The following is a 27,853-nucleotide window of genomic DNA, read 5'->3' as shown; positions in this document are numbered from 1 at the left end:
CGCTTAGTCCGCCCCTGGCGGGAGGCACATTAAGGGACCCCCCAGGCACAATATTTAAAGGAATTTTCCTTTTTTATTGTTGCACTTTAAGCATAATAAAAATCACTGCTCCTGAAAAAATAATAGTTTTTACATTTATTTTTTTTATTGATACATGTCTCCCAGGGCAGTACCCAGACCCCAATACCCTGTTTATAGCCAATTACTTGCATTTAAGCCTTCAAAATGGGCACAGGATTTTTCATGTTTGGCTTCTTATAGGCTTCAATAGGGTTCTCCGTTCGGGTTAGAACATTTCCCCTGTTCGGGAATTCTGCTGCGAACCAATGTCCCACCCCCCATAGTTTTAAAGTGTTTTTTACCCAAACACTTCATATTCCTGATACACTATATTGTCAAAAGTATTGGGACACCTGCCTTTACATGCACATGATCTTTAATGACATCCCAGTCCTAAGCCTCGTACACACGATCAGATTATCGGACAATTTTTTTTTGTTTTTTGTTGCATGCTAGTCTCATATGGAAAGTGAAGAGGTTACTTTCATACGAAAATTCTCGTACGACAGAATTCAACTTCAGAAGTGATGTCACGTGTTGAATTGTTTTGTATGTATTCTTTAGTTTCCGAGCATGCCTAGTCTTACTCTTATAATTTTTTTCGGACAAAAACTGTACTAATTAAACGAAAATCGGACATTGTGTTCAAGTATGATAAAAACTTTATAGACTGCACACCCAGTTTTTGTCGTCTGAAAATTTGTAGTCGGCTGTCGAAAGCACTATGCTAACAATCCGAAAATGGGCAGATCGTTCGTTGGACGTAATTTTACTTCCGATTTTCTTATCGCGTGTATTGGCCTTTAGTCCCTAGGGTTCAATATTGAGTTGGCCCACCCTTTGTAGCTATAACAGCTTCAAGTCTTCTGGGAAGGCTGTCCACAAGGTTTAGGAATGTGTACAGGGAAATGTTTGACCATTCTTTCAAAAGCGCATTTAGGTCAGGCACTAATGTTGAATGAGAAGGCCTGGCTCGCATTCTCACACAAAGCAAAAGTCCTGACCTCAACCCGATAGAACACCTTTGGCATGAATTAGAACAGAGACTGCGAGCTAGGCCAACATCAGTGCCTGACCTCACAAATTCGCTTCTGGAAGAATGGTCAAACATTCCCATAGACACACTACCAAATCTTGTGGACAGCCTTCCCAGAAGAATTGAAGCTGTTATAGCTACAAAGGGTGGGCCAACTTAATATTGAACCCTAAGGACTAAGACTGGGATGCCATTAAAGTTCATGTGCGTGTCAAGGCAGGCGTCCCAATATTTTTGACAATATAGTGTATGTGCCTGCAGTACCATGCACTTGTATGATAAAGTATCCTGTTCTCTTTGTATTGCTTCCTTTATGTGAAATACCTGGTGTTCCTGCTAGTCCCTCTGCTTTCCTAGTTTAAACGACGGAGAACACAGCGTGGTCAGTTCTCTAGCTATGCTGGGATTTAAGCCTGCTCTCCTCCAATGATTGGACTTGTCTTGACAAGCCCCCACTGCACAGCTATTCACTGGAAAACTCAATGTGCTGCTGCTTCACCTCTCTCCCCCCCCCCCCCCAGCTCTTTTGCAGCTGAGAACAGAGGGAATGTGACCACCTATAATAAAGGGAAAAAAAGTGTTTAGAATTTTTTTTTTTTTATATCTATACATAAATGTTTTGCCTTTCATTTCTATTTGAAACTGAATGGGTTGTTTTACAAGGTGATCATTTACAATCACTTTAACATTAAGTGGACATGGAGAAGGAAGGAGTGTGGGGAGTGTAATTTACCACTGTGTATATACCCACATGTGTGACTCTATAGTCACATGGGCAGCACAGATAAGAAAAAGGAGGAAATGAAGAGCTTAGAAGGGAACTGAAACCTGCAGTGGGGACACACAGAGAAGATTGGAAGGACAGCGGACAGCACGATCAGCCATACATAATTCACGCTACACAAAATGAATGCTTTAGTTGCTGTGTGAGTATGAACACTCTGTTATAGGGACCATCACTAAGGAAGGAAGTGGTGTTTAGTGGTATTCCCTGTGTTCTTTTACATGGACAGCTTGCCATGAAAAATTTAGTATAGCCACAGTGTTTAAAGAGGAGCTCGGGCTCCCCCCAAAAAATTTAAAGTAAGCAGCTACAAATACTGTAGCTGTTGACCTTTAATATAAGGCCACTTACCTGTCTATGGATCCAGCGATGTCCTCACCTGATTTGATTCTTCCATCGGCTTTGGGTGCAGGCGCTGGCATCTCACATAAGAGAAACAGCAGGTTTTCTATTGCACATGTGCGAGCTGCGCTGTGCCTTATGAATGGTCCCGTAGTCTTCTGGGACCTGCGGGGGAAGGAGGGGAGGCAAACAGATGGAAGTGGGAGCGGGTACCTGCTCTTCCCTCCCCCCAAAAAGTGCTAAATGTGGCAGTGGAGTGGGGGAGGATGCAAACAAGCAGAACTTTGCCTTTTGGGCGAAGTTCCACTTTAGGTTGGATGTTTACCATTTCAATATAAATATAAAAGGGTGCAAAATGAAACGTTTTTTCTGCAATATATATTATAATAGTTGATTTATTAATCATTACATTTTTACTTGACTTTCAGGTTCAGTGTATGACATAAGTGGTTCTGAATGTTGTTTATCAACCGGGGATTTGTTAAAAGTTATTGGAAGGAAATTGGAGTCTGTTAGTCTTGTAAACATAAAAACGGGAAAGAGCCAGAGACTGCCAAATGACTTTCAAGGTAAGATTAACTCATATATTTATTTATTTTTCCTTTACTTGCAAAACATACCGTATGTAAAAACAGAGAATTTTTGGATTTGGCAGAAACATGTTGGACAGTAAAGACAGTAAAGGCAGAACTCCTGATCTGCATATCTTTTGCGGTCAGTGACTTTTGACATAAAAAAAATAAACTTACAAAATGGAAGAGGATATTAGGGGCCTTTAGCAGTTTTTATGTTCTCTGTTCCAGCAATACAGAGAGACAAGTGCTCAAAAAGCAAGCCTGAGTCTCATATGGCATAATCTATGTGAGTGCACTAGTGGGCAGACAATATCCAATTAACAAACATCTGAGATGACACAAAGATGAAAAAACATCTTTCATCTTTGAAAACTCTCCCAATTATAATGAATAGATCAACATCATCAACATGGAATAGATATTTATCATCTACCTAAATAAGTGAAAACACTTTGTAACAGGATGTTAGTCTCACGTCACGTTGACTATAGTGAAGTTTCTGGTGTAGTTCTTACTTTCTAGCACTAGATTCCCCCCCCTTCCCCCTTCCATCCTTAATTCCTAATTGTAATTATGTTTAAAGGGTTTGTTCACTTTTACAAAAAAACTGCCTATGCTTGTGAGGGGTGTTTGTGTAACGCTCCTGCGTTTTTGTAGTAGGCTGGATTTGCAGCTGCAGAATCTCCACTCAGTAGTCATGTAGAGATGTGTTGAATAACCAGATCCAACTCTCCAGACTCATCACTGTGGGCCTGTCAGCTTCAGCATACAGATATACACACACTCAATAAGATGTTCCTGGAGTGATAGGATGTATATGATAGTATGAAGGTGATGTGCTGAAGGGACAGGTGTGAACAGTGACAGAAATGGTAAACTCTTGATAGAGATGTTCAGGAGAGTATTAGATGGTATTAGGTAGAATGCAGATAGGTTAGTAATCGAGTATGGTAACAGGTGGTAAGGACAGCAGATGACAAATACAGGATAGACTAACCCAGTGCAAGGATAGATGGTAGTAGACTCAAGAGCTAGCAATCTATGTAACAGTGCAAATGATAGAATTAGTATGCATAGATAGTAACAGTCCTTAATGTGCAGAGGTAGATAGTGTAAGTTAGTTTATGGAGGATTCCCCTGTGGGGTACTTATCACTAGTAAGGTTAGTAGTAGAGGGGTCCAGTAATGAGGGAGTGATCCGGTAGCGAGATACAGGGATCAGTAGCGAGGTTCCGGTCTGTTCCAGGTAAAAGCAAATAGCTGGAGGTTCCGGCAGCAAGACAAGCTTGTAAGCATGTAGACACACAAGCACACAGAGTGAAAGCAGTATCCCAAGATCTTTCATCTTACAGGATATTTTTTGTGAAACAATTTCGGGATGGATGCACCCCCACCACTTATACCTTTTTACTGAGCTTTTCTTCCAGTATCCCAAGAGTGATCGGGTAGCGAAATACAAGATCAGTGAGTGAAACAAGTTCAGGTAGCGAGATACAAGAGCGAGTGACATCAGGTATGGCTGCTTCTGTAGGCACATTGAACAAACAACGTGAGAGAGGATGCCGGCGGTTGAAATAGCCGCTCTGCGGCGCTCGGCGATGACGTCATCCGTCTTAAAGGTGTATGCGTACCACCTAATTAGAAAGGTGGGACGCATATTGGAAGGAAATGGAAATTAAGGGTACCAGAATCTTACAGTACCCCCCCCTTAAGGCCGGCTCCGGAAGGCCTATAGCACTGGTTTCTCCAGGTATTTCGAGTGAAACCTTCGTATAAGCCTAGGTGCGTGAACATCAGAGGTATCCAACCAGGTGTCGTCTTGGGGTCCATAGTTCTTCCATTTTAATGAGATACTGGAGTCTTCCTCTGTGGATACGAGAATCCAAAATCTCTTTAATCTCATATTCTTCTCCGCCTTCAACTTGTACTGGAGGTGGAGGCAAGATGGTAGGCCTTATTCCTTGATTAGGAACATGGGGTTTCAGTAGCGACACATGGAAGATGGGATGTATTTTGAGATCTGCCGGTAAGGTGAGCTGTACTGCAGCTTTTCCAATGAGTTTTTTAATTGGGAAGGGTCCCATAAAATAAAGGTCCAAGCTTTTTGCTAGGGATCTTTAACCTTAAATTTTTTGTCGATAGCCAAACGAGGTCCCCAATAGCATACTGAGGAGAAGGTCTTCTACGAAGGTCGTAGTACCTCTTTTGTTGACTATGAGCGTGTGATATAGTGGTATTAAGTAAACCCAGAGAGTCTTTTATTTGGGTAAGATAGTCCGAGGCTACTGGGTTACTTGATGTTAGGATGCGTGGTGGAAGAAGTGTGGGATGAAACCCATAGTTCAAGTAGAACGGACTTTGCTTAGTAGTACTGTGGGTTGCGTTGTTATAAGCAAATTCCGATAGAGGGAGAAGGTCCACCCAATCATCCTGTAGGTATGATGTGTAGCAGCGCAGATATTGTTCTATACACTGGTTGACTCTTTCAGTCTGTCCGTTGGTCTGAGGGTGGTAGGGAGAAATGAGCTTCCGCTCAATCCGTAATATTTGACAAAGAGCTTGCCAAAATTTGGAGATGAACTGTGAACCACGGTCGGATAAAAGAGTCTTATGAATTCCATGTAACTTGAACACATGTTTCATCAGTAGTTCCGCTGTTTGTTTAGATGAAGGTAGTCTACGGATAGCGATGAAATGTGCCATCTTTGTCAGGTGGTCCACTGACACTAGAATGGTGTTAAATCCTTTAGAAGGTGGTAGTTCTACTATAAAGTCTAAGGACACAACTTCCCATGGAACCTGGGGTATTGGTAGACTGCAGAGTAGACCAGATGGTTTTGTAGTGTCAATTTTGGACCTTGCACAGATGTCACATGAAGAAACAAATTTTTGTACAGACGTCTTCATATCAGGCCACCAAAACTGCCTGGTAAGCAAATTAAGGGTTTTCGTCATACCCATATGTCCTGCCATGGGCACATCATGTGATAACTCCAAGATCTTGGTGCGCATAGTAGGGGGTATGTAGAGTTTGTCGTTGTAATAGAGGAAGTCTTCTGCATCAGTACTTAGTTGTGGTGGAGGTGAATCCAATCCTATACTGTGCAAAATCTCTTCCTTCAGGGAACGAACAACACCAATAATACGTTCATAGGGTATTATAGGAATAGAAGGGATTTTGGCGCAGTTATCTTCGGTTAATCGTGATAGCGCATCCGCTTTTTTATTTTTGTCTGCAGGCGTGTAGGTCACTAGGAAGTTGAATCTTAGGAAGAATAATGACCATCGTACCTGCCGGTGGGAGAGAGTTTTGTTAGTCTGGAGGTATTGAAGGTTTTTGTGATCTGTATATATGAGTATTGGTAATTGGGTACCTTCAAGTAGATGTCGCGTATTCTCCAGTGCCAGTTTTATGGCAAGCAACTCCTTTTCACCCACTGGGTAATTCACCTCTGGGCTGCTTAGTGATTTTGAAAAGAAAGCAACTGGGTGGAGTGGTGAAGTATTTGTTGGTCGTTGGGAGAGAACTGCTCCTACTGCCATATTTGACGCATCTACCTCCAGAATATATTGGAGGGATGGGTCTGGATGGCGTAGTATGGGAGCAGAAGTAAAGCTTGATTTTAACAAGCAGAAAGCTCGATTTGCTTCTTCTGACCATTTGAATGGTTTCTTTATACTTGTAAGTTGTGTGAGAGGTCTCACAATAGCAGAGAAGTTCTTGATGAACTTTCTATAGAAGTTTGAAAATCCAAGGAATCGCTGTAATGCCTTACGAGTTGTTGGTATAGGCCAATCCAGAATACAGGATATCTTGCTCATATCCATCTTGATTCCAGTTTTGGATATGATGTATCCTAGGAATAGTACTTCTTCTTTATGAAATGGGCATTTTTTTAATTTCACGTATAGATTGTGTGCGAGTAATCTGGATAACACAAGTCTTACATGTTTTATATGTTCAGACAGAGATCGAGAATAGATAAGTATATCGTCCAGATATACTACAACACAGACATCAAGTAAGTCTCTAAAGATGTCGTTTATGAACCTCTGGAAAGCTGCGGGAGCATTACACAACCCGAATGGCATCACAAGATATTCGAATAATCCGTATCTGGTTCTGAATGCTGTTTTCCACTCATCTCCGTCACGGATTCGGATTAGGTTGTATGCCCCTTTTAGGTCTAATTTAGAGAAGTAAGTAGCCCCACGCACTTGTTCAATGAGTTCAGGGATGAGCGGTAAAGGATAGCGATCCTTTATCGTAATCGTATTTAGTTGCCTATAATCGATAATAGGCCTAAGACTTGAATCCTTATTGCGGACAAAGAAAAGTCCTGCAGCTGTGGAAGAAGTAGAGGGTCTGATGAACCCTTTTGTCAAATTCTCATCCAAGTATTCCTTGAGATGAGAAAGTTCATCCTGTGAAAGAGGATAAACATGACCGAAAGGCAATTTGCTGTTAGGGAGTAGATCGATAGAGCAATCATAATCCCTATGGGGAGGCAACACTTGAGCATTTTTCTCAAGGAATACTTCGGACAGATCCTGATAGCATAGTGGTGCAATATCATCTGACACCACAGACAGGATCTTTCCATAAAATGGGAGGTTACACATAATCTCACAATAGTGAGAAGGGAAAGCCAAAGTCCGTCTTTTCCAATCTATGATTGGTTGATGTGTGTGTAACCAGGGGAATCCCAAAATAATGGAAAAATGGGGTGAAGATAGTATATCAAAAGAGGTGGTCTCCATATGAGACTCGTTAGCAGTGACAAGGAGTGCTTGTGTCTGGTTGGTGATTGGACCAGAAGATAGTGGAATACCGTTAATGAAACTAACAGAAACAGGTTTAGGTTTTGAAATAATAGGTATTTTATTTAAGGTAACAAAACGTGTATCAATATAGTTTCCACAAGATCCTGTGTCGATCATAGCCTTGGTGGTAATCCTAGTCTGGTCCCACTGTAATGTTAAATGAACAAAAAGATAGGGGTTAGAAAAGGAAGTCGTTAATCCTCCTAGCAAGACATGTGAACACTCACCCTCTTTTTTGCGGACAAGGGGACAGACGCATATCAAATGATCCGGGGATGCGCAGTACATGCAGAGGTTTCTGGATCTTCTTCTGGCTCGTTCGGTGGTTAATAAAGGTGGGCGTATGGTTCCTACCTCCATGGGAGTAGGGTCAACGGCCGAAATCCGAGAAGGACTAGACAATGGCATTCCCATTTTCTCAGCCTTTCTTTCTCGCAGTCGCCTGTCGATGTTGATACTGAGTTGTATTAAGGCATCCAAGGTGCCAGGTAAATCCGCTCGGGCGAGCTCGTCTTTAACAGCTTCTGACAACCCGAGTCTGAATTGAGTTTGCAGAGATGTATCATTCCACCCTGAATCAAGGGTCCATCTTTTGAACTCTGCTACAAAGTCTTCTACAGGTCTTCTTCCTTGTTTTAAAGCCCTCAATTGAATATCAGCAGTACTCTGCCTATTGGGGTCTTCATATAAACTAGCGAGTTCCGCTAAGAATAAAGAATAGGAGTTGAGAAGCTGATCATTTTTCTCAAAGAGAGAGTCTGCCCAGGCCCGTGGATCACCCGTTAGGTATGAAATAACGGTACAGACTTTAATTTGATCAGTAGGGTATGTACGAGGTTTTAACAAAAAAAGCAATTGACATGCGTTTTTGAATTCACAAAATTTTTTCCGATCACCTGTAAACACTAGAGGAGGGTTTATTTTAGGTTCAGGGGGCTGAGCAGCAGTAAGCCATGAAAGACGGGTTACCTGCTGTGTCAGAGTCTGATTTTCTTCTTTTACTTCAGTAAGAGCAAGTATTAATGCATTTACTTGTTGTGTTAATTGTGTCACTTGAGTGGGTAATTCTGCTGAATCCATTTTTTAGGTTCGTTCAATCTGTAACGCTCCTGCGTTTTTGTAGTAGGCTGGATTTGCAGCTGCAGAATCTCCACTCAGTAGTCATGTAGAGATGTGTTGAATAACCAGATCCAACTCTCCAGACTCATCACTGTGGGCCTGTCAGCTTCAGCATACAGATATACACACACTCAATAAGATGTTCCTGGAGTGATAGGATGTATATGATAGTATGAAGGTGATGTGCTGAAGGGACAGGTGTGAACAGTGACAGAAATGGTAAACACTTGATAGAGATGTTCAGGAGAGTATTAGATGGTATTAGGTAGAATGCAGATAGGTTAGTAATCGAGTATGGTAACAGGTGGTAAGGACAGCAGATGACAAATACAGGATAGACTAACCCAGTGCAAGGATAGATGGTAGTAGACTCAAGAGCTAGCAATCTATGTAACAGTGCAGATGATAGAATTAGTATGCATAGATAGTAACAGTCCTTAATGTGCAGAGGTAGATAGTGTAGTTAGTTTATGGAGGATTCCCCTGTGGGGTACTTATCACTAGTAAGGTTAGTAGTAGAGGGGTCCAGTAATGAGGGAGTGATCCGGTAGCGAGATACAGGGATCAGTAGCGAGGTTCCGGTCTGTTCCAGGTAAAAGCAAATAGCTGGAGGTTCCGGCAGCAAGACAAGCTTGTAAGCATGTAGACACACAAGCACACAGAGTGAAAGCAGTATCCCAAGAGTGATCGGGTAGCGAAATACAAGATCAGTGAGTGAAACAAGTTCAGGTAGCGAGATACAAGAGCGAGTGACATCAGGTATGGCTGCTTCTGTAGGCACATTGAACGAACAACGTGAGAGAGGGCGCCGGCGGTTGATATAGCCGCTCTGCGGCGCTCGGCGATGACGTCATCCGTCTTAAAGGTGTATGCGTACCACCTAATTCGAAAGGTGGGACGCATATTGGAAGGAAATGGAAATTAAGGGTACCAGAGGTACCAGAATCTTACAGTTTGTAGATAAAAACAAATTATGCAGCTCTGACTAAAGTTAAAATCCAGTGGAAGGGGGAGAAGCTAGCTTTCAGGTGCAGTAGGGAGAGCCGCCATACAGGGGATTGATCCCTGTAACCCCCCCCCCCCCATTGCACCGACCACTCCCTCTAATCCACTATTTAATTCCCGCTGCTGTTCAGGCTGTCCTGCTGAGCTAATGGGGCTTGAGCCCCATGCATGGCACCAGTGTGTATTTTGCCACGGACGGAGTACTATCTTGGGGGAGCCTGTGTTTGACTGGACACAGAGTTCTCTCAAGATCTGGGTGGCCATCTTTGCGACAGAGGGGATATATAGCATTGCAGTGTGAGCAAATGAGGTAGGAATAGAAACCTGCTTGTGAGGGAGAGATAGTCTGAGCCTAGGGACACATTCCCGCAGAGAAGGGGCAGTCTGAGGACATCCTGGGCACCTCCTGTTTGTACCCAGTGTTGAAAAGAAGGAACTAATCTGTATGCCCTGTAGTACAGTGAAGCATCCTTCTCAGCAGCTGACATTGATTGGCCCCAAGCAAGTCTACTTAAAGTATAACTAAAGACAAATTGTTTTTTCTTCAGTTTTCAGCTAGAGAGGGATTAGAGCACCTGTCAGGTTTTTATTGCTACCAGTGCCCCCATTATGGAGATTTAACATCTATATTTGTCCTGTTTACTATTATTACGAAAAGTAAGAGAAAATCCCAGATTTTCATTTACCACCAGAACAGGAATGGTAGGGAAATCTGATGGGGATTTCCCCACTTTGGGGGATTTCATCATACTTCTTGTTTTGGCTATGGGGCAGGAAGTGAATGGAAATCCCCCGAATGGGACACAAATGGCAAAAAAAAAAAAAAAAACTTGACTAGGATTATAACTCTCCCTTGCTCTATCCAAAATTATTTTTTACCTTTAGTTTTACTGTTAGAAACACATGAAAAAAAGAAAAAAATGTGGTGCTCCTAAACCGACAAAAAATATTAATTTTGCAATGGAGAAAGCATGACTAAAAATGAAATAATAATGAAGTCCACATAAATGACCAATAAAAAAAAACGTAGAGCTGGTGGACCCAACTTGTGCACTGTGGACCAAATTAGAATGAAGGACTTCTGGCAGATCAAGGGTTAACACATCCTGCAGCACTTCTTCACAAGGATCAGGGAGAATCCAAACACGTCAAGCAGCAAAACTGAAAAGCAAGGGCCCAGGTAGATGTCAGTACCCTGGAACAACATAATATCCATTTACATAGTAACAAACAATGATACACAGCTGAAGATAACAGCACTGGATTGATACAGAGCCTGGATGTGCAGAGAGTAAATAAAGCATTGAAATTTTTTTTATGGGCTTTCGAAAAAACCTTGTATTGCTTTGTGAAAACTTTCTCTCCCGAGGTCTGAGGGGGGGGGGGGCGGGTCTCCCTGATATTCGCCTCTATAATTTATCATGCTTATTAAGACAGGGTCTTGATTGGCTCACAGAAGCATCACGATATTCTAATTTTGAGCTTGAAGAAGCGCTGGTATTTCCATATACCCCTCCAGCCATCCTCCACTCCTCTGTCAGGGCGCTACCACCCCATCTTAAAAACAATATTGTCATCAGAGACACAGTGGTGGCATGGAGGGAGGTGCGGAGGATGGTGGGCTTGCCCTCCAGTATCTCTAGTTACCTTACTATTCAAGGCAATCCCATGTTCATTCCCTCCACTACACAAGCAGCCTTCAGACAGTGGGCATCTTTGGGCTTAATTAAAGCCTGCTCGCTTTATGACAATATTACCAATCATTTAAAATCTTTTCAAGTGCTGAGACAGGAATTTAATCTGCCCACTTCTCATTACTTTTATTATTTACAAATGACTTCCTTTTTGCGGACTTGCTGTAGATATGGAACAAATCCATTTAAACCTTCCTTTATTGACGTAGTGCTTCACCAAAAAGAATATTCTATTTCTATTCTATATAAGCATTTAGCGTCTCATTCTTTAGGTAGGATTCAACAGGTATTATTCCAGAAATGGTCTCACATTCTGGGGGATGAAACATTACCGGAAAAGCTTCTTAAGAGCTATAAAAGCATACACACTATTATTATCTCTGAAAATTGGCGGGAAACTCATTTTAGAATAATGCATCGGGCTTACTATCCTTTTCGACATTGCCCAGATGATCCCACCCAAGCGCAATGTCCGTGGTGTAAAATCACCCGGCCTACACTTTTACATAGACTCTGGGAATGCCCCTATATCAGCAACTTCTGGGACAGCGTGCTGGGTTATATTTTTCTTATTTTGGGTATGGGTTTACCTAAGACTCCTACTACCTGCCTTTTTAACTGCATATCCTTTTCTTCACAATGGACTCACCTCTGCCTCTTGGCAGCAGGCAGAACGAATATAGCTAACTGGATTAATCCCACCCCACCAAATCTTTCACAGGTTCAACAATCTTTGCTGTCCCTATGCCAACTGGAAAGACTTGACGTTATGATTTCAAACTCACGTACTACCCCGAGATTTTTTACCAGATGGAGATCATTTCTGGAATATACATTTTCAGAAGAGAGCTTGACAGATATGATACGCCCTTTTAGATTCACTGAATGGTATTCTTCTAGGGACATGGCCGATTTTCTTGGCAACACAAGGGTTGCAACCTAGATAGGCTCAGGCTGAATCTTGAATCTTGAATCCCACCCCCCCTTTTTTTTTTTTGTCTATTTACGCAAAGCCTTGGAGTGTTTGCCCCAAGTAGTTGGCTGCATTAATACTGTTGTTTTATTTTTTTGTCGGATTTTGTATGCAAAAAGGAAAATAAAAATGTATTTAAAAAAAAGATGCAGAGCCTGAATTGATAGGCTGCTACAGCATGCCATACCACAGCAATACCGCTGTGAAAATGAAGTAAAAAAGACTTATATGTAGAGCACTGTAGCCCAGTGCCAATCGATAAAAACTTGTAGCGTATGTACAGGTAACAAGGCAGGATGGCCGCGGGTGACGTCAGATGCTCCCCTCCTCCTCCATATGCGTTCTTCTGCTGAAGAAGTCCCGCCAACGGGACGTAACGCGTACGGTGGAGGAGGGGAGCATCTGATGTCACTCGCACCCATCCTGCCTTGTTATCTGTACACATGCTACAAGCTTTTATCACTTGCCACTAGGCTACAGTGCTATACATGTAAGCCTTTTTTACTTCATTAAAATAGTTTATTTTTAAACGGAGAGCACTATATATTTTCTTTGTTTTATATGACATCCATTTGGGAGCCATTGGAGTGTTACACCGGTCAGTGTCATAAATTTGTTCCAGCTTTGGATACGTCTGGCTGGATTGGGGATCTTTGCTAGTGAATCTCTTCTGCCTTAAAGGCGACAAGTGCTTTTAGACCCATCTGTTTATTCAGGGGTCGCCGTTGAGGTGAGAGGCTTGTACTATTGGTGGAGGCACTCTGGCACTTGATCACCCAAAAACTATACGTGTTTGGAGAACAAACAGTATGTCACTTTTATTATTTAATAATATGGTTTAGTGTTGTTTTATTTGTTAAGCGCTGCACTGAATTTATTCTTGACTCTTTCTGGGATTTGATATTTTAACCCTAAGTATCCAGCTGCTGTCTATTTTAGGTATTGTTTTGCAGTGATCTAATCCAGTGTTTCTCAACTCCGGTCCTCAGGGCACACTAACAGGCCAGATTTGCAAGAAAACTGAAATACATCACAGGTGATATAATTTGCTGCTCAGTGATTGCAGTATTCTAGTCTGCATCTCCCCAAGGTAATACTTAAAATCTGGCCTGTTAGTGTGCCCTGAGGACTGGAGTTGAGAAACACTGATCTAATCTTCTTCATCTGTTTGTAAATATAGAAGCCTTCTGTGTTTACAAGGGACAGCTTTTCCCTCAGTGGCTCCCAGATCTAACAGATTCCTGGATGCACTCACGTTAGGGCACAGCAGGGACAGATCCCCAGAATCCAAGAGAAAGCACGCTCTCCTTGCAAATACCCAGGTAGTAGAGCTGCCTACATAGGGAGGTACTAGAGCGGGCAAGGTAGGTGAAAGAGATGTGATAAAGCTTCATGGGGGGGGGGGGTTGAGGTTACAAACTCAGTGCACCCCTAAACCCTGCACTCGGTACCCAGCACACTCCTGCATGCTGCACTCTGTACATAACACACCCATGGACCCTGCACACGGTATGTAATTCCCTCCTGAAACCTGCACTCTGTATGTAGCGCACTCCTGAACCTTGTACTCTTTATGTAGGATAATCCTGAACTTTGCACTGTGCACATAACAAACCCCAGATACAACCGGCCATTTGAGGGTAACCCTACTGCTGACGCGGCCCATGATGAAATTGAGTTTGACACCCCTGTCCTAGACTGTTTTCCGAGCCAGTGTAGGAATGGAAAAAAAGCTGTTTTCCTGGTTGTGTGTGGCCTAAAGGGGGAAATAGGACCAAATTCACAAAAAGCTGTTTAAGGGGTGCACTACAGAAAGAAGAAAAAGTTCACCCAGACATCAGTTTCCCACAAAGGGATTTTCCACATCAACAATTAACTGAAAATGGTGAGCCACCTGGCTCCCTTGTTCCGCAACACTGCTGCTCTTCTTACCAGTCCCCCTCTCCAAACTCTCCTGGTTCATTCTGCTCACTCAGCCTTTAGTTGCAGTGCCCCGCTGCCCAGCCCATTCCTGGCCTCTGGATAGGGGTTCTCCTTACACCCTGATAGAAGCTGTCCTTACTCCTGGGACCAGACCTCCTGTCTCCTGGCTAGGGCACCTCTGACTCCAAAGCCCTGAACTATCCTCAGGCTTGAGTATATAATGACCCTGCACATCTGTGTACGCACACAGGCTGCAGGCATCCAGTAAAATCTGGACACAGGATTGAAGGTTCTGCAACCTTCAAGCTTGAGGCCCAATCGAGGCTTACCGAATCCAGATGAATCCAAAAACACAGCTTTTTCTGCTCAGAAACTAGTCTGGAATCCTGTGTCATTTTCTCCTACACTTTCACAGTGGCAGGGCCTTGCCCTGTCATAGCAGATATAACAAAGAAAAAAAAAATAAAGTAAAAAACGTACCTCTTTAGTGTGAAACATGGGCTTCTTTTTTATATTATTGTTGCCTGTAATTCCTCCACTGACCTCATTACATTTGGTGTAGTTTTGGGAGGATATGGATTTGGGGCAAACATCTAAAATAAAGGGGTTTAGCTAAAGTTTAGGTATGTTTTTTTTTTTACATTGGTCTAGTTTGGAGTAATGTACTGTATGTATGCATGTGCTATATCTATATGATTCTTGTGGAAGCAGAAAATCACTGTAATAGTCACTGTGTTGAATAGCTGCCCTGCTGCATAGTTAACACAGGGAAACCCTCGCTCAGCATGGGAGCCATTGACAGAACATTTTGCACTTTTAATCAATGTAAAGTGTCCCCTGATTGAACGAGGTGAAGATGTGGGGCGGGGTGGGTTTTTAAATAGCTTAAGCAGCTTTACTACAGCTAACTGGTTTACTTTTAGACATACTATTTGCAGAATTCTACACTCTGGTGCAGTATATAATAAACCTCAATGCATTACAAGAGTAAAATATTTTCAGATTATTTAGCTTAACAACAAATCTGTATTCCAGGTGTGTTTGAAGTCAACATATATAATTGCGTGTACAGCACTCTTGAGATGTTACATGCGGAATTATCCAGTGGTGATCAAATGTTTCCATATTGGTTCACTTCCATGTCTGATTTCACCGTGGGAAATCATGTTATTCGGCAGCAGCTTCCAATTCACTTTGTGTCATTTGACAGACAAACCTGTTGTGCGGAATGCCATGTCTCTGAGGATCTTCAATCATACTCCATCACAATCCCCTTATCCACACAAGGACAATTCTATGAGTGTAAAAATACAGAGTCATATACACTTGAGCAGGTCTTGCAGTCTCCAGCTTTACTAAAACGTGCCTTTAAATGCAAAACTATAGGACCTGGAGCTTATAGGATCTGTCCAGAATATGAAATTAAAACAGTTATGAATAGTAAGTATATTACCAGCTCAAGGTAAATAACTAAAATATGTATATCTCTATACTGAATGTATTTCCATGTAAAACAGTTAATGTTAGACACAGATCTTTCATTTTGTCTTTTTATGTTTTCGATTGTCTTTATTATTATCTTTAAGACTTGCTTCCATTGCCTCTATAATATCTTGTATTATGATTATGCTGAAAAATTGTTATTTTAAAAGCTTCTCTAGCAGCAAGTATGTTAGAGCTACTAATATGTATACTATGTGCAGATGGCTGCTGCTTAGAGTGAAATGCATAGCTACAAGTTGGCTCCTACACAGGGCACTGGATGTCTGGGTGCTGCAAGGATGAGAGCAGCAGCTGTGGCAGGGAAGGGATGCTCTAGTCACATCCCTGTCCTTTTCTCTCTCCTTGCCCATTCACAAAACAAAAAGTCCTGTATTTTTTACAGTGTGAAAATCATCTTTAGTCAATGACGAAGTGTTGAAGTGCTGAAGTGTTTTTCCTCACTCAACTACACTTACCAGCATATAGATGCAGTTCTGCCTTAGGTTCTGCAGGGCAGACTCAGGAAGCAGTGGAGCATAACAACACCACCAATTCAGTTCATTTCAGGTTTCAATAGGTTTGTCTAAAATATACGTCCTACCTTGTGAAAGCTAAGTAATTTAAAGGAGAAGTGTGTGATAGCAAAAAAGAAACATTCATACTTACCTATGGGGTTGTAGCATCACTCTGATGTCCCCAGCCAGCTCTAAGATCAAGAACCGAGCGATCACATGCCTGCTGATCCTTCAGTTCTGACAGTCAGTCAACGGCTCTCTGCTTTGCCCATCCAGCACTAACTGGAGTGCTGGGCTGTGGAGGGACCGGGAGCCGCTGATTCAGGCTCTCAGTGCACTGAGAGACTGAGCCAGCTGCCAATCAGGCATCTGGGTGGATGGTGACATTATTGTCCGTATTCCAGCAGAGCCTGGACAAGCTCTGTGACGTCAGCCTACAGCGGGCTTTAGAATACAGTGTTGAGTACTATAGAAACGCACATACAGTATCTGGGATCGTAGATGAAAAATTACGTCATTCTCTTATCAAAGCAGTTCTCCAGGTTCCCCCCCCCCCATTATTCTTAAACCCCCGGAATACCCTGTGGTGAGTACAGAATGTTTCAGATACTCACCCAGCCAGCGATCCAGCGGTGTCTTGCAGAATCCTGTCAGAAATCTGCTCCCCTGCCACCATCTTGCCATGTAACGTTATCCCGTTACCCACTGGCTCTTCTGGGTTTAGCTGATGGGCCTTCGAGATGACACGCCGCTAAGCCTGCCTTCTCCTCCTTTCTCTGTGAAGCACTATGCCTCCTGGGATATGTGATGTGCATATCCCAGGAGCCATAGCAGGCATACTGCCCATAATTCACCTAGGCAAATGATGGGCATTAGGGGGCGGGACAGAACCTTTTTTAGGAAAAAAGTAAACAAACAAACGGAAAAAAAAGTGCGCTTTACATGGGGAGGAGGAGTGTAAAGAAGGGAACTTCACAATTCGGGTGAGGCTTTGCTGTAAAAAGACTTACATATGAAGCTATAAGCTAAACTGCCAAATATAGGCATATTTGCTGTTTAGTCTAATAATCAGATTCATATTTAGAATCCATTTTTATTTTTTGATGATAATACCATAAACTTTTAATCAATCTATGTAGTTACATAGTTAATGACTTTGAAAAAATACACCAGTCCATCCAGTTCAACTAAAGCCCCGTACACACGTAGCGATTGTTGGCTAAATATTCGGCCGCCGAACGATCGGCCGATTGTCGGCTTGTTAGTATGATGCTTCCGACAACCGACAGCGACTTTTCGGCCGAACAGAATCTGTTGTGCAGGCATTAGAATTTTTGTTGGCCAACACCAGAACGGCCGATTGTTCGCCAGTCAGTACAGAATTCGGCCGACAAACAGCAGATTAGCAAGACTGGGCATGCTCAGAAAAGAAAAAACACACGGAAAGTTAACCATCACATGACATCACTTCTGCAGTCGGCTGTTGTTGGCCGACAAAATTCGTGTGCAGTCTTTATCACTTTTCAGCCGACAGGACAGCACCGGACAAAAGACGGCCGATCGTTCTGCCGACATTCGGTACGTGTGTACTGGGCTTTAGATTGAACACTGTCTTTTAAATTCACCTAGAAAATTATTAATTACTTCCCAGGAGTATTTAGATAGTGGTAATTTAACTTAACCACTTGAACTCTGGAAGGTTTAACCTCCTTCGTGACCAGGACATTTTTTGTTATTCAGCACTATGCTACTTTAACTGGCAATTGCATGGCCATGTAACCCTTTACACACATTGAATTCATATCATTCTTTTCACACAAAAAGAGCTTTCTTTTGTTGGTATTTGATCACCACTAGATTTTTTATTATATAAAAAAATATGAAAAACAAACCAATATTTTCTATTTTCTGTTATAAAACATATCCAATAAAATCAAATGTCTTCATAAATTTAGACCAAAATGCATTCTGCTATATGGCTTTGGTAAAACAAATCCCAAAAAGTGTATAACAATTGGTTTGTGTAAAAATTATAGGGGTTGATTTACTTAAGGCAAATCCACTGTGCACTACGTGCACTTAAAATTGCAGTTGCTGTAGATCTCAGGGGAAAATCTGAAATGAGGAGAAGCTCTGCTGATTTCTATCATCCAATCCTGTGCAAGCAAAAATAGTGTTTTTTATTTTCCTTGCATGTCCCCTTCAGATCTACAGTGACTGCACTTTCAAGTGTACTTCCAAGTACGTATATTTGAAAACTGATCAATCCTGATGTACTGATGATCTATCTCATTTCTTGAGGCCCTTAAAACTCCTTAAAATTCCAGGACAGTACAAATACCCCAAAATAAGATAAGATAAGATAAGATAAGGAAATACTTTATTTTCATTGTATGCATACAACAAAATTTTTTAAAAGTACTCTTTACAACAGCAATTTTAAAAAAAAAATGTCTTAACACAAACACACATACTGTACATGCCGCTAACACATGCCCACATATCTCTTCATTATTATAACAACATTTTAAATATTTTTAACATTTTTTCACAAAAATGTAAAAACCCTGTACCTGGTGGATTTAAATATTATACAGCTCTAGGAAAAAAGCTATACTTCAAACAATTAGTGTGAGTTTTTTGGGGTTTTATTCAGTAAATTTTATTTGGTCTCAACTTAATACACAGAGAAAACCAGGTAATTGTCTAAAAAAAAAAGGGGGGGGGGTCACAGCCCCAATACAGAGAAATAATAATAACAAAGCTGATAGCCAGAACAGAAGAAGAAAATACTAAGACTATTACAACCCATCCTGATGCAGAGGGAAGTGCAACCTGACTAGAGAGCATAGAGACATGGATGGATCCTCTCAGAGAGATCAACATCTATATAGGAGTAATTCATTTATGCGACTAGCCTTAAGTCGGCCTAGTTGAATGGTATAGTGATGATCTCTCTGAAACGGCCTGGAAAAGCATAAAGGTCGCTAGAAAAGAACTTGCAGTCAATAGATTAAGGCCAGAACAGTACATTGTACGTATGGTCATTTGCAGGTTAGTTGAGCAAGGAAATAGATTGAGGTGATTGTAGAACCTGAGAATAGTTACTATCCCAGGTCAATGACTTATGAAATGTTTCCCGAAGTATGGAAGTTGTTGTAGCAAAAGGATGTTGAGGGATGTAGAGCTTCAGAAGTGGAGAGGGGGGAGTCGATGAAAGCTTGCAACCTGAAGGTGAAATAGGTTGTAAGAGTTGGGAGTCCAGCTTTTCCTTGTATAGTAAGTTTTTTTTAACTCTCTTTTGATGTCTGTTATGGTTGGAGCTGTAGGGGTTGTCCATTTCTTCAAGATGGCCCTATGAACCACTAGTAGGGATAATAAGATCCAGTGGGGACCAGAAGGTGAGGCAGTCCTGCAACTTGGTGGTTTAAGAATCAGGTTTTAATACCTAAAGAGTAACAAAAGGGGGTCCTTAGGGACGAGATGCCGAGTTACTCCAAAGATGAAGTTGACCACCTGGTCCCAGAAAGTTGCTATATGGCAGCACGACCAAAGGCAGTGGGCTAACATTGGTCTAGATCCTCCACATAAAGGGCAGAGAGCAGCCTGCATGCTGGTTTTGGAGGATATGAAAGGTACATAGGCCCTGTGAATAAGCTTGAATTGATATTATTGCCATATTTCATTGTTAATCAAATGCATGGTTCTGTTGTATCCACTTAGCAGTTGATCTGTGAGAGATGCAGATGAAAAGTCCTTGTTCCAGTTAGCTGCTGAGGAGTGAGGACACGCTAAACGTTTTTTTGCATTGAGGATTAAGTGGTTTGTAAATGTCTGAGATAGAGTATTGTTGTGCGTCCATGAGGCAGTCAATCAAGGAGGGCTGGAATCTTTGCTTTCTCCTCAAGTTTTTTCCTGACAGCATGCCTGAGTACAGATCAAAGAGTTATAAGACTGAAGTCAGCCCTTCGGTCTCCCATACAGAAAAGGCTGCATGTTACATTCCAGAAGGAAACATTGGGTTGTTCTGTAGGTGGAGATATCATGAGATAAAAAGGTGAAAGCTCCAGTTTTTTACGGACCTCACTCCACACTATGATATTGCCGTGCAACAAAGTCACCAGGCCACCATAAAATAGGGAAATGTATTTCTGATTCAAGTATCCAATTGGAATAGCAGGATAAGGAGGAGGTCCAGTCTAGCCCAATACGGAGGAGGCATGCCAGATTGTACACCCTAATATTAGGCAGATTTGTGCCCCTTCTGGGGAGAAAAAAACTTGTCCAAAGATATTCAAGGTTTCTTATTACACAACAAGAAAGTGGTGACTGCTTAATTTAACATAGTGATATCCTAATGCTTCAAAAGAAGGGAGGTAGTTTGGAGTGGGTATAGTAGACGTGCAAGGCTCACCAATTTGAATAAATGACATCTTCCCAAAAGTGAGATGGGCAAGTCCATCCAGGTCTCCAATCCATGGGCAACTTTCTGTATGATAGTCGGAAGGTTAACAGCATAAAGAGAGGAGGGGTGTTTCCCTATCTTGATGCATAAGTAGGTAATACTTGGCTATAGAGAAATGGGGGACATCTCTAACCATGGTCTAGGTGGGGAAGCCCCTGAGGGTAATACTTTGCTCTTGTTGTAATTTATGGGAAGGCCTGATAATGCATGGAATTCATCAAAAGTGGCTTTTATAGTGTGCATGTCAGATGAGGGGTCAGCCATGAAGATGAGAACATCATCAGCAAAGAGCGCGTGTGTATTTGGTGCCTTCATATTTGAATGTTGTGCAAGGGAGCCACCTCAGATAGGTAACAGGACAGAGATTCGGGAGCAAGGTTATATAGGGGGGATAGGGGGCACCCCTGTCTAGTACCTTTTAAAGAGTCTAATGTTGTCTTAAAGAATATTTGCTACCACCACACAGGCCATCAGAGAAGCATACATACTATAGAGAAGATGGGGGAAAGGGCCCGAGAAGCCCATCTTACCTAGAATCAATGAAAGCTAGTTGAAGCTGACGTTGCCAAAAGCTTTCTCTGCTTCAGTGTGATGATAGCGTAATCGTCTGCCGGATTGGAGCACATTCCAGGGCCATGAGCACCTTACTGATATTTATCGAGGCAGTCCTGCCTTTGATGAATCCTGATTATGTCGGATGTATCAGTGAGGGTAATATAACCCCCAAGGGGAAAGCTATGATTTTTGAGAGAATTTTGATGTCTAGGTTTAGTAGTAATATAAATCAAAAGGACTCAGGTTCTGAAGGCTCTTTGCCCATTTTGGTTAGAAGTTTTAAATAGGACTGGTTTTCAGGGGGGAGATATAACCCACTTGACCATATCCCACTATATTCTGTGCCTCCAACAGGGTCGACTGCAGAGCATCTTTAAACAATTTAAAGATGTCCCCAGAAAACCCATCAGGGCCGGGTGCCTTATTGCTGGGAATGTGTTGAATTACTATTAGGAGTTCCTCTGCCGATATGGGGCTGTTCAAGGTCGCTAGTTGGGAAGGCATTTTACTGGGGAGCTGAAGCTTTTCTAAAAAGGATTGTGCACAAGGCCGCTCAATAGGATCATATGCATAGAATTGAGCGTAGAAATCTTCCATATTCGTACCTTTGCAATGTCTTGCTAGCAGTTTTTCTGCTTTTTTTACCTAATTTATGTAGGAAGAGATCTGCGTAGAAACATTTAATCAGCTTTTACTGTTCTGCCCATCAATCTAATTTTAATTTGCTTTTGTGCCACTGAGTTCTGTTTTCAGAGGCATTACACAGCTGGAGGGCACTCTGGGCCCTTAGGAGATGTGTGCTGGCTTCCTTGCAGCTTCCCATAGTGTGTTTTCTGAGAGAGGACATGGAAGATAATATTTATCCCCTGAGAAAGGCTTTACCGGCTTCCCAATAAAGGTTAGGGTTGTCTTTATGAACAGAGTTGTGTAATTCAGAATCCGTCCAGTCTGCAAAAAGAGAGCAATGCCAGTCCTCATTATCGGCTAGGAAAGAGGGGAAACGCCATAACAAAGTTTACTCTGACTACCTGGAACGTCAATGGTGACTGCAAATTTGCTATGGTCAGAGATGGCTATGTCATGTATAAAAGCTTCCTGAGCAGTCGATACGATCAGAGTAGAGCAGAATAGATAATTCAGTCTGGTGAAGCCATTGTGTAGAGAAGAGAAAAATGTAAATTCCCTGTCTGCCGTGTGCATAGGATGCCAGATTTCACAGAAAACAGATGGGGTAATGGAGAAGATGTGGAAGTGTGTGTCTGTGAGTTCAGTCTGCCTCCCAGCCCCCAACTTGGGGAGTGCACGTTACATCCTGGGCAGAAGGTAGGCAGGGTATATCAATGAAAACAACAACCCAGGAACATAACATTAAGAAATAAAGGCAATAGCAGTTTTAGGGTGTATACTTATCAGGCTTAGGTATGATGCAAAAGTCACAGTGGATGAGAGACCTCTCTGCAGAGAGGGCTGTAGTCAGCAATATCTAGAGCGGTTGTTAGAAGTGGGGAATCTGGGGCACTTTGGTGGATCCTTCCAACTGGACTGACTCCTATGATAGACGTCACCACTGTGCTGTCTATCATATGTAGGAGGCGTGACTTTGTATGACAGCGGCTGCGCCGGGTAAGCAGAGGAACCCGCTCTGTGTGTAATCAAGAGGCGCTCCCCCTCCCCTTCCCCTCCGGAGGCAGCCTAATGGCAGGGCCGGATCAGATAGCTTCGGGGGCCGGATACGGCCCGCGGGCCGTAGGTTCCCCACCACTGGTCTAGGGGTTCACATACTTTTTCCTGCTGCACTGTGAATGTTTACATGGTGTGTTCAATGAAAAACATGGCAACATTTCATTCTTTGTGTGTTATTAGTTTAGGCAGGCTGTGATTGTCTATTGTTGTGACTTAGATGATGATGATCAGATCACATTTTATGACCAATTTGTGCAGAAATCCATATCATTCCAAAGGGTTCACATAATTTTTCTTGCAGCTGTATATACTGAAACAATGATTGATCTTTCCTGAGATCCTATAATCCACTATTATTTCTTTAGCTTTTGCAGTATTATGTAATAAATCATTTTCTGTACACCACTCTTGAATTTCCTGCCTATAAGCTATCTCATCATTATCTTGTATGAGTCCAACTAAAGTGGTGTCATCAGCAAACTTCACTATAGTATTTCACGCATGTATGGGAATACAGTCAAGCGTAAACAATGTAAACTGGGCCAGGCTCAACACACATCCCTGTGATACCCCTGTATTCAGAATAATAGTATTAAACACCTGATCTCTTATTTTCACAATTTATGGTCTATTTGTTAAGAAATCCATAATCCATTAACACAGCAGTGGCTATACGCTGAAAGCATTTAACTTTTTCACTAATTTGTCAGGAACTATTGTGTTAAATGCTGAGCTAAAATCAATGAATAACAACACAACATATGTGTTTAAGTGCTCAATGCAATATGTAAAGCAATAGAATATGCATCATCTGTTTGCATGATAGGCAAACTCATACTAATCTAGATCAACAGGAAAGCTTGCCTTAAGTTGTGATAATACAAGCCTTGCAAAACACTTCATGATAGGAGTTAGAGCAACTGAACAGTAATCAATCGTGTTACTGCTGATTTTTTAAGTATTGGGACAAGACAATAGTAGTAGATTTAAAAGCAAGAAGGTAATGCAGCATGTTGCAGTGACCAATGAACTGCTTGCCGACCGTAAACTGTACATAGTCAGCGGCAAGGTGGCTCACCTGTGCAGGATCATGTACCTGTATCCCACCGATCATTCCCGAGAGAAGCAGAATGGTGGTCTGCCTATGTGAGAAGGGAAGGTAGTGATCCTCTCTCTCTCTCTGCTAAGCAGGAACACGGATCTCAGCCTTCTTACAGTACAAGCACATCCCCCACAGTTAGTAAGCAGTCCCTAGGAACACATTTAACCCTTCGATCACCACTGATGTTAACCTCTTCCCTGCCAGTGTCATTAGTATAGTGACAGTGCATATTTTTAGCACTGATCACTGTATTAGTGTCACTAGTTCCCCAAAAAAGTGTCAAAAGTGTCACATAGTGTCCGATGTGTTCGCAGTCCTGCTATAAGTTGCTGATTGGCGACATTAGTAGTAAAAATAAATAAAAATTCCATAAATATATTTTATAGTTTGTAGATGCTATGACTTTTGCACAAACCAATTAATATACGCTTATTGGGATTTTTTTTTTTACCAAAAATACATAGCAGAATACATATTGGGCTAAACTGATGAAGAAATTATATTTTTTACATTTTTTTATTGGATATGTTTTATAGCAGAAAGTAACAAATATTGTTTTGTTTTTTCAAAATTATCAGTTTTTTTTTTTTGTTTATAGCACAATAGAAACCGCAGAGATGATCAAATACCACCAAAAGAAAGCTCTATATGTGGGGAAAAAAAGGACATCAATTTTATTTGGGTACAGTGTTGCACGACTGCGCAATTGTCAGTTAAATTAATGGAGTGCTGTATTGCAAAAAATGGCCTGGTCATGAAGGTAAACCTTCTGGAACTGAAGTGGTTAACTATATCTGTAAAAACACCTGCTAACTGGTCTGCACATACCTTCAGTATAGGGACTGACTGCCCATCTGGTTCTGCTGCCTTTCCGTTATCAATTTTCCTCATGTTTGGTCTGATCTCATGTGTTTTTAGTACCAATAAATATTCACCCTCCACAAGTTCCTTACTAATGGGTTCCATGTTTTAGATTTTGATCCTCAAAGCTAGCAAAAAAAATTGGTTTAACACCTTCCCATTCAGCTTATAACAGAATGATGACCAGGAGGTGGCTTTCCCGGCACAATTTTTAACCTGATTGATCAGTGTACCATGTGACCACCATGACCAATCACAGCAGGTCACATGACAGTTGTACACAATTGATGCTAGCTGTGATTGGTCAATTTGATCACATGGTACAGACAGGACCAATCACAGCCCATCTGTACCATGTGATTAGCTTTGATTAATCACAGCTAATCACAACAAAACAAACTAAATGAATCCGCTTCATTCAGTAAAATGCTTACTTATAGAAATGTAGTTCACTGCTATAAGCAAACATAATGTGTAAAAAATCCTGGTCACTTCCCCAGAGAAGTATAATGTTACAATGTTACAACATTGTATTGCTTTGGTCAAAGTGTGTTAAAAAAAATCATAAAAGAAGAAGAAAATGTAATAAAAATAAACAATTTTAAAAAATGTAAACGAAATTACAATTTTTTTTTTTTCGGATTGTCACCAGACAGTGTCCCTGACACTGTGACATTTTTTTTTTCTTCCAAGAAATTATGACAAAAAATTACAACTTCAAAAAATCCACTATGTCTCCTATTAGATATTAGAAAGGAGTAATTTGGGGAGTATTTGTACTGTCCTGGCATTTTAGGGCCTCAAGAAATGAGTCAATACATCAGGATTGATCAATTTTCAGATATATGCCATAGTTTGTGGACTCTAACTTTCCTACAGATTAAAAAAATAAACTGATTTGGGTTATAGGTAAGAAAGATACCCCCTAGGGAGTGGGACTATGTGAACGACCAAACATCCAAAAAACTCAAATGTATATGATTGTAAATAAAAGACAATTTTATTATACAAATAACAATATAAAATATAGAGAGACTAGATGTAACATGTGGAAATTGTTAAAAATTATCACGGCTTACAAAAGGAGGTCATACAGGAAAATATTGACTGACAAAGTGGCGGATACTCCAAGAAACCCAATGCGTTTCAGGTGTGACCACCTTTCTTCAGGGGTCTTAGTAATTCCTATATTTTTCAATAGACGTCATCGCCGAGCGCACTAGACAGCTGCGGATGCAGCCGTTCCTATGCAACAGCAGACTCAGTATGTGTGGGGCCCAGAAAGCTTCAGGTAACCCCCTACATGTGTCAGGACAGACATGCTCAGCCCATGGACAGTGACAGACAGTTCCCCTTGTATAGAACAAAAAACATAGGATGTGGACATATAAAGAGAAATATATTGAATGAGAGTTTAGAGATGCCTATAAATAACCAGATATACACAGAGCGAGATCATTGGCCATGTATAACCAGGGTTCAAACGTATATATATAAACATATACATAAATACATAAATCAATATACATGGACATTTAACAAGGAGTTTACTAAACATTCAGTAGACAACATGGTTCTGAATATCAAAGAGACTATAATTACAAAGAATATAATTGTATATAGAGAAAAAAATATCCGAAGATACAAAATTATATTTCCCACCCACCAGAGGAAAAACCCTCCAAGAATGGTTTATAACTGAGAGCATCATTGAGCCCTGGCAGTGAGGTGGCATTTAAATTTACAATCCAGTGTGCTTGTTTTTTCAGTAACATCTTATTCTAATCCCCTCCACTATTGTTAGGATGAATTCTGTCCAAGATAAGGAATTTTATTTTTGGAAAACTACCCAAATGGACATCTCTGACACTCCTACCCATGGTTTATTCAGGGTTAGATACACACATACTAGCTATATGTCTATAGGCTTGTTTAGAAAATTCTAATTTGGTTTTGCTTACATAGAAACAACCACAAGGGCATGTGAGTAAGTAGACAACGCCCACTGTTTTGCAATTTGCGTAGTGGAGAGGTTTGTATGGTTTTCCATTGGGTAGTTTAATACTTTTTTCCGTATTCATGAATTGGCAATAGGAACAACCTCTGCATCGAAAAGTGCCTGGTCTTTTGCAGGAATCCTTGTGGAATTCCCCCACAAATACGCTGTGGATCAGGTAGTCTGTTAACGATTTAGATTTACAATATGTGATGGAAGGTTTTTCAGAAATAAAGGTGTTTAGATTTGGATCGATGCATAGGAGGTGCCAATATTTCCTTATTATATTTTGGACTTGTTGATGTTGTGTTGTATATTTATTAATGACACAGAGGGTATTTGTATTGGAATTTTCAAGTCTTTTTTTGTCTTTTGTGTTGATTGCATGGCATGTCGATACGCTTTCTTTAAGCAAGTTTTTGTGTAGCCACGTTGTAATAATCTTTCTTTTAATTTATTGGCTTCTAACTTGAAAGTATTTTCGTCGGAACAATTTCTTCGACTCCGAAGGTATTGGCTGAAGAGAATTTACCTTATTAGTGGCTGGGGTTGTGAACTGGTGGCGTGGAGAATAGTGTTTCTATCTTTTGGTTTTTGGTATAGGATAATGGTGAGATTGACAGCTGAATATTTCTTTATAGTGATGTCAAGAAAATTGTCAGAATGGGAATCTGAGGTCATGGTAAAGTTCAGATTGAATAGGTTTGTGTTCATATGTTTGATAAATTCTTGTAACAAATTTGTCAATCCAGTCCATATGACTAGGATATCATCAATGTAACGATACCACAACATTATATGTCCTGTCCAGGGGGTTAGCCTCTAATCTGAGAGAAAAGAGCGTTCTCACTCCCCCAGG

At 41.3% G+C, this 27,853-nt stretch overlaps 1 protein-coding gene across 2 annotated transcripts in view; it reads left to right on the top strand.

The window, feature by feature from the left end:
- THEMIS2 (thymocyte selection associated family member 2) overlaps positions 1-27,853 on the top strand; it is a 122,191-nt gene that overhangs the window by 57,528 nt on the left and 36,810 nt on the right. For both annotated transcript variants that reach the window (XM_082248561.1, XM_082248560.1), the window contains exons 2-3: positions 2,651-2,791; positions 15,371-15,775. In XM_082248561.1, coding sequence (XP_082104687.1) covers positions 2,651-2,791; positions 15,371-15,775 — 546 coding nt within the window. The remainder of the gene's footprint in view (positions 1-2,650; positions 2,792-15,370; positions 15,776-27,853) is intronic.

Source organism: Pelophylax lessonae (genome assembly GCF_965119305.1).
Source record: "Pelophylax lessonae genome assembly, chromosome: 2".
NCBI classification, from domain to species: domain Eukaryota; kingdom Metazoa; phylum Chordata; class Amphibia; order Anura; family Ranidae; genus Pelophylax; species Pelophylax lessonae.
Note: the sequence above shows the minus strand (reverse complement) of the source record. Positions and strands in the feature narration are given on the sequence as shown.